This window comes from Oreochromis aureus, linkage group 20 (genome assembly GCF_013358895.1).
Source record: "Oreochromis aureus strain Israel breed Guangdong linkage group 20, ZZ_aureus, whole genome shotgun sequence".
NCBI classification, from domain to species: Eukaryota; Metazoa; Chordata; class Actinopteri; order Cichliformes; family Cichlidae; genus Oreochromis; species Oreochromis aureus.
Genome location: NC_052961.1, coordinates 11,609,986 through 11,622,959, shown reverse-complemented (window position 1 = coordinate 11,622,959; position 12,974 = coordinate 11,609,986). Strand labels below are relative to the sequence as shown.

At 36.1% G+C, this 12,974-nt stretch overlaps 1 protein-coding gene across 1 annotated transcript; it reads left to right on the top strand.

Moving 5' to 3' along the window:
- The first annotated feature begins 7,695 nt into the window (after positions 1-7,695).
- Positions 7,696-9,575, top strand: LOC116319533 (CMRF35-like molecule 3). The gene is made up of 4 exons (XM_031738906.2): positions 7,696-7,820; positions 7,918-8,286; positions 9,088-9,139; positions 9,292-9,575. The coding sequence occupies exons 1-4, from the start codon at positions 7,784-7,786 to the stop codon at positions 9,392-9,394; spliced, it is 561 nt and encodes a 186-aa protein (XP_031594766.1). The 5' UTR covers positions 7,696-7,783; the 3' UTR covers positions 9,395-9,575.
- The last annotated feature ends 3,399 nt before the right edge of the window (positions 9,576-12,974 follow it).

Sequence of the window (12,974 nt, the reverse complement as noted above, 5' to 3'; positions counted from 1 at the left end):
CAAAACTACAGTTAATACTCTTATCTAAGAGCTTTAAATCTCTAAAGTGTAGAATAAATGACAAACCAATGCCAAGAGACAGACCAAAACAAGATGAAAGATGGATGTTTATGATTTTGCGAAAGTGCGGGGATTAATGATATAAAATATGCCTTTGTGTCATGCTGTAAATTTTATGTCACTGTTGAGCAGTGACATAGAACATTAAGAGTCAACTCACACAAACAACAGACAAAATTGCCTTTGAAAACCTATTTAGGTTGCAGATATGTGATGATAAATATGTTTGACAACTCTAATCATGCCTAAAGAAGGGTCATGATATGTCATAAAGAATGATTTGCATTCAATCCAGAGCATTCCCAGGGTAAATGGAGACCTTATCTAGTCATTTCAGCTTCTATTATAATAACCCTCTATATCTTTAACTGTTTATATCATTTTTAAAGAGCTGCTGTCAGTGGAAAGCACCTTGGCTGAAATAAGAGCCTCAAAGCAGAAGTAGTCCCACTTGAATTTCCAAAACAATTTGCTGATGTAGCTGCAAAAAGTCAAAGGTCAAACAAATGTCAAGCAGGCTGAGAGTAGGATGTTTCATTTATATACTGATTTTTTGTTACAAGTGAAAAACAATCCAGTTTAAGCTGTCACTAAGGGCATTTTGTCAATTCAGAAGAGTTAATTTAGTAGTCTACTTGAGAATTCTTACCCTGGGGTATAAGTCAAAGACCAATTTGTCATATATTATACACATACATTATACATTTCTTCACAAAAATATAACTCAAATATCTTAAATATTCACAAACCTGAAATGAGTTTCTTAGTATCTGGTAGAAATTACTCTCTATGTGTTATACATGAAATTTATATAGCTAACGGTTTTCAGAAACAGATGTGCACATGGGTGTTGCAACCACATTGCAAATTTAGTCACAGGCGCATGCATGCAACAGGATAGTTCTGTTTTTTTGTAGGCTGACCTTAACTCTGTGACCTTAAAGTGTTAACCCAAAATTAAAGGTTCCTCACAAAACCCTATTACAGATTTTGTATTAACAGTTTGATTTTTTTATTATGAGGCATAATACACAATGTGATATATCAGTGTTTAGCATGTTGTCACATTTTTCTTATGTTGAGATCAGGGTTCTGAAGAAGTTTTCCAGTTTGTTTGTATGAGCAAAGCTCTAAACTGAAAGAAAAATACCTTTAGAAACTACTGAAGACAATTTGTTATTTACTACATGTAAAATACATAATAACAAATCAAAATATTAAAAATAATCTTCCCTTCAACATGAATAATCAAACTATCAAGTCCACTAAAGTTCTACAGTACAAATGTAATGGGTACATAAAATATTGAAGCCCATAAAAGGAAACTGTAAGTGTAATTTTTTATTGTAATACTGGCATCAGTTCCATCATTACTGAGCCATTAGAATGTATAATGGTACAAAATGGCAAAGAACCAAATTAGAGGAATAAAAGCCTGAGGAAAACCATACAAATGCAATATATGTGAAGCAATGGGAGGAAGGATAACTTTGTTTGTCCCACAGCAATTCATATCTTCAAAATAATTTTAAAGATTTGAGAAAGTCTGATGGGGCTATGCAGCAGACTGTTGTTAGAGACGAAGAAAACAACTGGATTAGGAAATCAGTCTGTACATTATGTGGTGTGACAGGCTGGTATTTAGTGCCACCTACTGTTGGAAAAAATCGGTTTAAAGTACCCCTTCTGGATTTCTCAGAAAAGGATGACATGTTAGACACTCATTCCAAAGAGATGACAAAGAATAAAAGGCAGATTTGTGATGCTTTACATGAACACAAAAATCATTAAGAGCAAGATAGATAGATGGATGGAAAGATCTGGTCACTCCCAACAAAAATCTTAGCATTTTCAACTCTGCCACCTCTGACTCAGCCTCCCGTCTTTTTGTTAGAGCCAGCATCTCCAAATCGTCTGATAAATCGAATCAGATCTCACTGACATCTTTCAAACTTCCCTGTTTGCTCTTGCTGCTATCCTTCTATTACAAATCACCCTTAATATTCATCTCCACCCACTCCACCCTGCCTGCACTCTCTTGTTCAACTCTCTTGTGCTCTGTCCATTGCTTTGCATGGTTTACCCCAGGTAATTTAACTTACATATGGAAATAAAGCAACAGAAATCATTTACAGCACTTTCATTTTAAATCAACAGACAGACCAGAGTTTATATGCAGAGGCCACAGTTCGTCTCTTTTGTTTCCATAAAGTATAAAGTCCCAGAAAACTGAATCTCCCAAACAATTAATATACAACACTCTGAAAACAGTTCGCACTGTAAGCATCTAGATAAATGGATTTCTTTTTTTTAGTAGAAGGCTCTTGAGTAGGCGTATCTTTAAGTATTTCTTTTTGAAACAAGTAGAGGAACATTTGGTTACTAAGCTGTTACTTCATATAAAAGAAGCTCAGTAAATTTAAAAAATGCTGAAGACAATAATGAGGAAAACATTAATCTATCACAGGGTTATCAAGGTGAGCTGTTTGGCCAAAAGGAACAGCTGAGTGTGTTCTAAAAAAAAACAAAAAAAACAAAAAAAACACACATAAACCCCCCATAAAAAAAATTGGAAAATGGTAAATAAGCTGGTAAACCATGGAGCACAAAATACTGGACAACTGAAATACGTTTTGATGGTGAAGGAAAAAAAATGAACTTTTAACCACTTTTAAGAGACAAAAATTCTGATAAAACTGAGGTTATTGTACTTGGCCATAAAAAATCTTAGAAATATTTATCTTAGAACAGCGCGATGAATCTTGGAGTCATTTTTGAACAGGATATTTCCTTCAGTGCACGTGTCAAAGACATATGTAGGACTTCTTTGTTCCATTTGCGCCATATCGCTACAATGACTAACATCCTGTCTTGGAGTGACGCCAATAATTAGTTCATGTATTTATTACTTCAAGGCTGGACTACTGTAATTTGTTATTATCAGGATGTCCTAAAAACTCCCTGAAAAGCCTTCATTTGATCCAAAATTCTTACCAGATTCCCAGTTTAAATTCGGGAGACAGACACCGTTTCTACTTCTAAGATTAACCTTAAAACTTTCCTTTTTGCTAAAGCATATAGGTAGGGCTGGATCACACGACTCTGAATCCTCCCTTAGTTACGCTGCAATAGGTGTAGGCTCCTGGGAGATTCCCATGATGCACTGAGTATTTTCTTCAGCCACCTTTTCCAGTCATAATGTGTTTATACAGCTCTCTTCATTTAATCATTAGTTATTATTAATCTCTGCCTGTCTTCCACAGCATGTCTTTTGTCCTGTCTTCCTCCGCTCACCCTAACCGGTCACAGCAGATGACCGCCACTCCCTGAGCCTGGTTCTGCTGGAGGTTTCTTCCTGTTAAAAGGGAGTTTTTCCTTCCCACTTGCTTATAGGGGGTCATATGATTGTTGGGTTTTTCTCTGTTGTATTATTTTATGGTCTACCTTAGAATATAAAGCGCATTGCAGTATAAATAAAACTAAATTGAATTGATTTGAAAATGATCAGGAAAATGGAGAGGGTAAAAAAAAACACAAAATACCTCATGGCCCAAAGCATACTCTGTTATCTGTCAAACATGGTCGAGTTTCTGTTAGGGTTTGGTCGTATGGCTGCCAATGTAGCTGGCCCCCACTGGCATTTATTGATGATCTCACTGCTGACAGAAGCAACAGGATGAATGCAGAATTATATGAGAGCAGTCTGTGTGCTCAGATTCAGCCAAACACATAAAACATATTGGACAGCAGTTCATCATTCAGCAGGACAAGGATACTAAACAAACAACTAAAGCAACCGAAGACTATACAACTACTTACTGGCAGGAGAGTACACAGCAGTGACAAAATCTTTCTTTACTTGACTGTCAAACAAAAATCTCTTCCTCATACATTGCAAAATGAAGGCTTTTCTCACTGCTACATTCTGTTGCCATGTTTTCTTATTTACTTGCCATGTCCTACAGCAGCTGTGACTCAGTAGTTAGAGCCTTCCAGCTACCAACCTGATGGCTGTCGGTTTGATCCTAAAAGTGTGAGTGTGTGCATGATAGATAGAGAGCCCTTAAAGGCATAGAGTAAAGCAGTGAATAAATGTGTAGGTCTCTAGAAATAAGAGTGCTATAAGAGGAACTATGGTACTGCATCACATTAGGATATTGAGACAACTATATGAGGACAGTGTTAGGCTGTGTAGTCAGAGTGACAGATGGGTTTAAAGCGGTGGTGCGATTACATTAGGAAACCATCAGGAAGCCCATTCATGTTTGCCAGGTGACCAGATTAACAGATGAGGTCAGGGAGGAGTCTGTGGACTATAATGTTTGCAGATGACACTGTATTCATGGATGTAGTGAAGGAGGACATGCAGAGGGTTGGTGGTGTGACACAGGAAATTACTGGGGATTTGTATTATTCTATTATGTTTGTATTATTGTAGGGTCTTTACCCTACAATGCTAATATAAAGCACTTCAAGGCAACTCTTGTTGTGATTTGGCACTTTAGACATAAAATTAAATTGAATTGAAAATTGAGATGGTGAGACGGAGTGAGATGATCTGCTGTGGCCACTCCTAAAGGGAGCAGCCAGATGAAGAAGATCGAGAAGGTATATTCCTAATCTACCTTCTCGATCTACCTAAGATTCCTAATTAAATTATCTATACTTAACAAAAAGTTATGTATTGTAAGTATATATGGCCCAAATGTTGATGACCCCTCATTCTTCCACGCTATTTTTAGTGAACACCTAGATTGCTCACTTGTTCTTGGGGGCCACCTCAACTTTGGACCAAATGAAGAAATGGACAGGCTCAATACAGCAAGAACTCAGCACAACTGGCTGTTCACAAATATAAACAGTACATGAGGAATTCTGGACTTTGCAACGAATGGCGTTCCCTTCACCCCAGCCGTAAGGAATATACTTTCGTCTCAAATGTCCATGACTCCTACTCTTGTCTGGATTATTTCCTAGTCAGCAGCTCACTGTTGAGTGACACTTCAGACACTGAGATACACCCTATAGCTGTCAGTGATCATGCTCCTGTATCTTTAATTCTAACACATAAGAAGATCATTCCGCCAAGTAAAAGCTGGAGATTTAATACATCATTGCTTAAAGATGAAGATTTTATTAAATATTTTTAAAAAGAGTGGGATTTATATTTAGACTATAGTGACCTGCCTGGAACATCAGCATCTGTTCTCTTTAAAGCAGGGAAAGCTGTGATGAGAGGTAAAATTATTTAATTCTCATCACATAAAAAGAAAAGAGAAAACAAACATATTCAGAAATTACACGAAATCATCAAATCTTTAGAAAAAGCCTATGTGTCCTCCCAGGAACAGGAAATATTGAAGAAAATATGACAAACAAAACTAGAATTCAATGAAATTATTAGTTAAAAAAATACACACACAATCCTTAGTACGAAGACTTAACTTGCAAAATTTTGAACATGGTCAATTTCTAGCTAACCAGTTCAAAATAAATAAAGAAAAAGCAACTATATGTGCCGTTAAAGACTTATCCAGGAACACATTATATCACCCTGAAAGAATAAACAATACTTTTAGAGACTTTTACAAAACTTTATATCCACCCCAGGTAAACCCATCAAAAAACAAAATTGATACGTTTCTTGACAACGTATCCCTTCCAAAATTACCAGACAGTCGAGCAATAGCACTGGATTTACATCAACTGAACTGCAGGAAGCCCTGAAAAGTATGCCCAATAATAAGGATCCAGGTCCAGATGGATTTCCAGCAGAATTTCTGGACAAATCTGGCACCAGTATTCCACAGAATGTTGCAGGAAATTAAGGAAAATGTCAGATTACCACTAAATATGAATTCTGCCAACATTAGTATCCTGCTAAAACTAGGCAACGACCCTTTATTTCCCACCAGCTATTGTCCAATATTAAAAAAAAAGTTAATAATGTTGACCTTAAAATAATCTGCAAAGCTCTCTCAAAAAGGTTAGAGAAGATAATGCCCCCTCATAATGCATCCTGACCAAACTGGTTTCATAAAAGGTAAGCACTCATCAACAAATACACATAGATTACTTAATTTGATAGACCCTTCATGTAGTAAAAACCCTGGAAAGTTTTATTTACAGCTTTCCAAAATTTGGTTTTGGAAAGTCTTTTATAAACTTGTTAAAAGTATTATATAATTCTCCAACAGCATGTATCAAGACAATTGACCAAACATCCTCCAGCTTCTGTCACCAGAGAGGCACAAGGCAGGGACGCCCACTCTACCCTTCACTGTTTGCAGTTTTTAATCGAACCACTAGGAGCAGCAAATCGGGAGGAAATAGATATTAAGGGCATAAAATGATCTGGCTAGATGGAAATCGCTACCCATATAACAGATGGGAAGGGTTGCTTCAATGATAATGATGGTCTTGCCAAGAATCAATTATTTTTTCTCAATGATCCCGAGTAAGCCACCACCAGACTGATTTAGATCTCTGGAATCTTCTATTTTTAAATTACTTTGGATAGATAAACCCCGCGTATCAGCTTAAAAACTCTACAAAGGACCAAGGATAAAGGAGGATTAGATCTGCCTAACTTAAACAGTACTTCTTAGCCAACAGGCTACAAGTCATCTCAGGATGGTTAAAACATACCCTCTTAGATGAGCCCGAGCTAGACGTAGAACAGGCACTATGCAATAATATACAGATTTCTGACCTACAATTCATTAGTTCAAACATCAAACGACATATATGCTTAGTATCAATATCAGCTCCTCTCTGACAGCATAATGGGTGTTTCTAAAAATGACTGAGTCTTCATTAATCACATCCAAACCTACACCCATATTCCTGTAACTATCATACTTACTTTTGGAAGTACTTACGTTTGTTTTATTGTACCTTTTATATTTTACATTTATATTTATTATTGCATTTTGCACCAAGAGAGTGGCACTCCAATTTCGTTGTACCCTGTACAATGACAATAAAGGCTATTCTATTCTATTCTATTCTATTTGGAACAACCCTGACATACTACAGAACAATAATATGATTAACTTCCCAGATTGGAGTTGTAAAGGAATTAAATACTTGAAACATATATTTGAAGGAACAGACTTTATTCCATTTGACAGATTAATTATACAGTATGGGATTAACAACCTTTCCTCCCCATCCTCAACTGAATCCCTCCTCCCACACCATCCCACCATCACACATGCAGGGCCTTGAGGTACAGGTACATCACTGAGGTGCAGGGGAGGCATTCCTCCTTTGTCCCCTCCTGCCCCCCTGTACCTCAGTTTTATTCCACAACATAGACACTCACATTGCTTAAACTCTCATACATATTGGGTATGGGCACACTAAAAAGCATCTTAAGACTTCCAGCAGGATAAAAAAAAATTCATTATAAGATGAAGGTGATTACTTTAATCAACCCTGACTTTTTTTTCAGTGACCCTTCCATTTAAGGGACTAATGCTGATGAAAACTTGCCTTTCATTCAAACATTCATTCTTTTGCGTTGTTGCCTGTTGTTGCCTGTTGTTGCCTGTTGTTGCCTAGTCCTGTCCTTGTTTATCGTGATTCAAGAATTTCCTGTCATTTGGCTGTGGTATTTTGAGCAATGAGAGAGTATGACACAGTATGACATTACTGCGCAAGACCAAAGGAGAAGTTGCATAGCTGGTCTTTTCTCACCCTTTAACTTTTCATAACGACCATGAGGACATCTGGAACATTTGTCTGCCTATTTAATGGTAATCTGTCAAAAGTACTAGCCTTGCCTTGCCATTTTTTTCTTCAACTGCAGTTATCCGATTAACATCTGATGTTAAATGGTTTGGGATTTTGCAGGTCCAGCTTTCTGTTTGTTGTTGTGGATAATACAGCATGCAGCGGAATCACTTCTGCTTTCAGCTCCAGAGGTGGTAAAAGCAACAAACAGAGGGTCTGTAACGGTGCCTTGTCAGTATGACCTTCAGTACAAAGAAAACACAAAGTACTGGTGCAAAGGAAAGATATATGAGTTTTGCAGGATAGTGGTAAAGACACCAAAGAAGCGTTTTAACAACAGAACCTTCATTGCTGATGATAAGGAAGCAGGAGTGTTCAGTATAACTATGACATCTATCAGACAAAGTGACGAAGATAAGTACTGGTGTGTCATCGCGACTTCTGGAAGAAATATCTTTACTGGTGTCAGCCTCCTTGTCTCCCAAGCAGGTAAACTTCAGCTTAAGACACTTTATCATCAGATGTGCTATTGCTGATTCAGTAGTTTCTTTCTTTGATTGCACAGAATAATCACCAAACTTAAAAGTTGTAAATGTAATCTATTACTACTCTAGAAAGGGCAGCTCGAGTGTTGTCTGAACCTTTCGGCTAAACTAGTTAAACGACACATTGTTTGCCTCACAATCATGTTGTTTGTGATCTGAACGACTGATTAGGTTTCTGAGAAAGATTCTTATAATTTTCAAATCTAAATGACCATTTGTGGTTGTTTCATCTGAGACACTGACAATTCATCAATATCTTAATCAAAGACTGATCATAATTGTGTTGTTTTTTTTTAATGTTGCTCTACCACAGTGAAATATAACCCAACCACAAGTTGTACCTTTGATTTTCTTTTATAAGTGCTTCTAACTATAAGCATATGAGTCTGAGAACACCTTTTAAATTACACTGCTTGTCATCTAGTAGATAGTATGGAGCAGAAAATGCCAGAAACTTGTATATAAAAGATGATTAAACTTTAAAAAACACTATATTGTATAAATGGTCATTTCTAATATTTGATTTTTTCCACTTTCAAATTAAATTTTTATTTCTCATTATTTCCATTAGATTATAAGATATTATGTTATTATTAGATATCAGATTGTTTCTTGTTCTCAACATCTGTTGAAAACACCTGATAACGCTCTGAACTGCTTTGTAATGCAGTTATAAGGGGAAAGTCAGTATTAATATCATGAATATCATTTATTGACTTTTAATGCAAAGTCTTCTTATCCACAGTGACAACCCCAACCACCAGCACACAAATTACTCCAATTCAAGATGAAAAAAGGTAAGAAGAGTCTAAGGATATTATACTGTTTGCTATACCATCATCAACTTTAAAAATGTAGTAGTAAACATTAGAAAAATCAACTATCTTGTACAAAAATAGTAACAAATAGTAGTACATATAATGTTGTTGTTGTTGTTGTTTTAATCTAGTTCGTGGGTGACTCTACGTTGGATTCTCTTTATTTTAATGCTGTGTTGTTTGGCATCAACACATATCGCTGCATGGAGAATAAAGACTGCAAGGAAAATATGACTATGACAACCATTTTACCCTCAGAACTTATACATTGATGAATTAAAGCCTTACACTGTCATAATTTTAAAAAAGAAACATGGGTAAATTGGTATAAACATAATCCTACTAAAACTATTCTTCCAGTGGATGTTCATTCAGTGTGTGACCTGAGCTGAAAATAAACCAAATGAAAAAGAGGCTTTCAGACTCTTTTGTTTTTTCTAAGTATTTAAATGATTTAAATGTCATTCATTTTAATGTCAGTGCCTAAGATAACTTTAGGCTCAACTATTGAATATCCTATCAGCTGAAAATTAACAGCCCCAAATCCTAGAGGGCCCTTGGCTTTCACTTAATTTATTTGCAGATCTCATATGGGCGGACACGGTGATTGTTATTCTCTTTGCGATGAATCTCTGATATCTAAGATTTCTGTCAATATTGCACTCCAGAGATCTGAAAACTATGTGGAATAAAAATCTCTTCATATGCAAACACAGAGTGAACTATTGTGAGGAGCTCCTTCTAAAAGTCAAAACACTCACAATAAGTTGGTTGGATCATTAGGATCTCTCTAAAGTTATTTAAGGATTCCAATAATATAGTTTCACGCTTGCTTGAGTTTTGCTTCTTGCCCTCAGTAATACATAATAGTCTAATAGGTTACCTGGAGCTGAAATGTAGAGTTGCTATCCAAGTTAATTTATGTAAACTTGTTAAAGTGATAATCAAAAGTGGATTACACTGAAAGTCCTCAAAATTTTTGCATATTATGCACACAAAGAAAAGCAGTGATGATTAGTGATCCTTGTCGAGCAGATTTGATTACCCTGGTAGTTATGGCTGTAAGACGTTGAACATCTATGACTGTTGTTCCTTGCCATTACACCCCTATACAATCTAATTCAATAACCCTGCATTTAATCTTATTTTATAGAAAAATATAATGTTCAGTTTATCTCAGAGGCATTGAATCATTTATTCTCTCACTGTGCTGCAATATGTGTTGCCTTTGATTTTCTGTCCCTCGTGCTGGTGGGGGTGGACAACAACATCTCTGAAACCTTTTTAACTGCAGATATCAGGTAATGTCGTAACATAACACGTGTTCCAGTAGCTATGCCAATGTAAAAGTAAGTCAGTATTCAAAATATCAGCACCATAGCACTAAAGCTGTCTTATTAATATCATTATTCACACCTGTGCTCTTCCAGCTGTTTGTGTAAAATAATTTCTGTCATGAGAGAAAAAAAACACCATTCCCTTCATATGTAAAAACGGACTATAAGGTTTAGGTGAAACATTTCTTTTTAGTCTTCTAGGAGGTATAACCCAGACCCAATAGCTATTTCAGTGCGCATGTGGGAATGTGAGTACAGTTTCGAGACAAGAAATACATTAAGAAATTGTTTAATGCAGAGGTTCTCAAACTTTCATAATGAGTACCACCTTATAAAAAATATGGCTCTTAAAGTACCACCCTTATGACCCACATTAAAGTACAGTAGTATAGGCCTATTTAACATCATATAAAGTTTACATGAGACAATTTTATTTCTTATATGGATGTTATTTATTTTAATTGTCATAAACAGGATGTGACAAGTGATAATAATAACAACTGTACTGCATTAAAACATTCACAGTAGGTGGGATATCCGGTCTTTACGTCATAAAGTTAGTGATCACTGTCGGCCTCTCTCAGTTTTTATCACCACTGTTCATTTTAAAGCTCAGTTTTTAAAACCTTACGATGTAACTACAGCCCAGCCCATGCAGCAATATATTAATGACTAACCTCGTGGTTCGATAATCTCAGTTGTTCTCCTGACTGAAGTTTGGTCCATTTACAGCATCCTGCCATGTGATTGCATTTGTCCCTAACCATCGGGAACCCTCGCGTTAACTTTATCCAGTGGAAAAGAGTTAGCATTCATCCTGGAGCTTCACTGTGTTTATATTATGCTAACTACAGCTGTGTAGCAAGCCACCACGTAGCACATATTATATACCAGCTAGCCCAACTTCAGTAACCCTACAAACATCACTGCTGTTTCGTTTTCTGTCTTCATTTATGTCGGAAGTGATAGCAGAACTGTACATTTTAATTTTTCAGAAATCCCTCAATCAGAACATGGTATATTATTTAATCTTTAACTTTTTTGGGAGACTTCCCACATACCACTAGAGGGAGCCCACATACCACCAGTGGTACGTGTACCACAGTTTGAGAATTAGTGGTTTATTGCAACACATCTAGAGTACTGTACAAACGCTTTCAGCCACCCCTTGTTTCATTTTATTCTGTTTCCAAGGACCCGCTTTCTCCTAATTTTTTAAAATTCTGTGCTATTGCTTAAAGTCTTAAGCAATAGCAAAAGCCAGGCTTTCCAAGGGTTTCAAAGTTCCAATTTAGAAATTAGATGTTTTGTTTCACATATTTTCAGAGGAATCCTTTTTTTTTTGTTTGATAAGCCACTTAAACACTGACATATGGCTCATTCAAGAATAACAAAGGCTTTGAACTCAAGGGATGAACCAGTGTTGGGTCTACACATAACCAAAGGTGTGAAGCAACAAAGTACAAACACTTTGTTATTGTACTTAAGTTGAATTTTCAAGTATCTATACATTACTTGAGTATTGATTTTACTAACAACTTTTTACATTTTAAACAAATATCTGTACTTTATACTCTTTACTTACTTACCAGTAGCCTGGTAAGTAAGTAATTTATTCAAATATCTTTGCTTTAAGATGATTCATTTTAAAAGGCATAAAATTTTAACTTGGCAAATTTGTTAACTGTATCTTAAAAACAAAACAAAAAATCAACAGCAGATGAACAGTATCTGAGATTATTTTTCTCAGATACTGTTATTACGAAAATGAGAAAAAAAAAAAAAAAAAACGTTGCAAAGACTTGGTACAGGACCTGAGAAATGCATCTGGATTTTCAGCCTCATCTGAAATGTTCTCAGTGAAAGAGTTTGTGTCAAGGAGTCATTCTTGTGGAAGGGAAAAAAGGCTGAGGTCTAACGAACTGCACAAGAACTGGGCACCAAAACCTCTGATTGGCAACAGCCAACAAAAAGCAGCCAATATCCAAAGAATCCAAAGAAGAGCTTTAAATGTCCTTCAACAAGCCTAGAAAACTATTCATGAAGGCTGGTTAAAGAAACTGTAAGAATGCTTGCCTTAAAGAGTTGATGCTGTGTTGAAGAATAAAGGTGGACATATCAAATATTGACTTTCAAGCTCACTGCTGTTGCAGAACCTCTGTTTTGCCATTATTTCTGTATTTTCATGTATGTTTCAAGAAATTTCAATAAATCACTGCTCTGATTTCCAATTTTCCTAGCAAAATCGATGCTAATTAAATATAATAATCTTCTTGTTCATACGCATATCACAATCGCATGGTAAATCTTATGAAGTCATTCGGATACTGTGTCGTGTTTACCTCCAGGAGGGGATACAAGGTGAGAGGAATTTAAGAAGATGACATCATAACTTCTGCAGCATGAACCTCGCGCTTAATCTCGTGTCAAGACACTCAACAACGTGAGGGGAAGTCACGTTTCAGTGTAAAAGCACA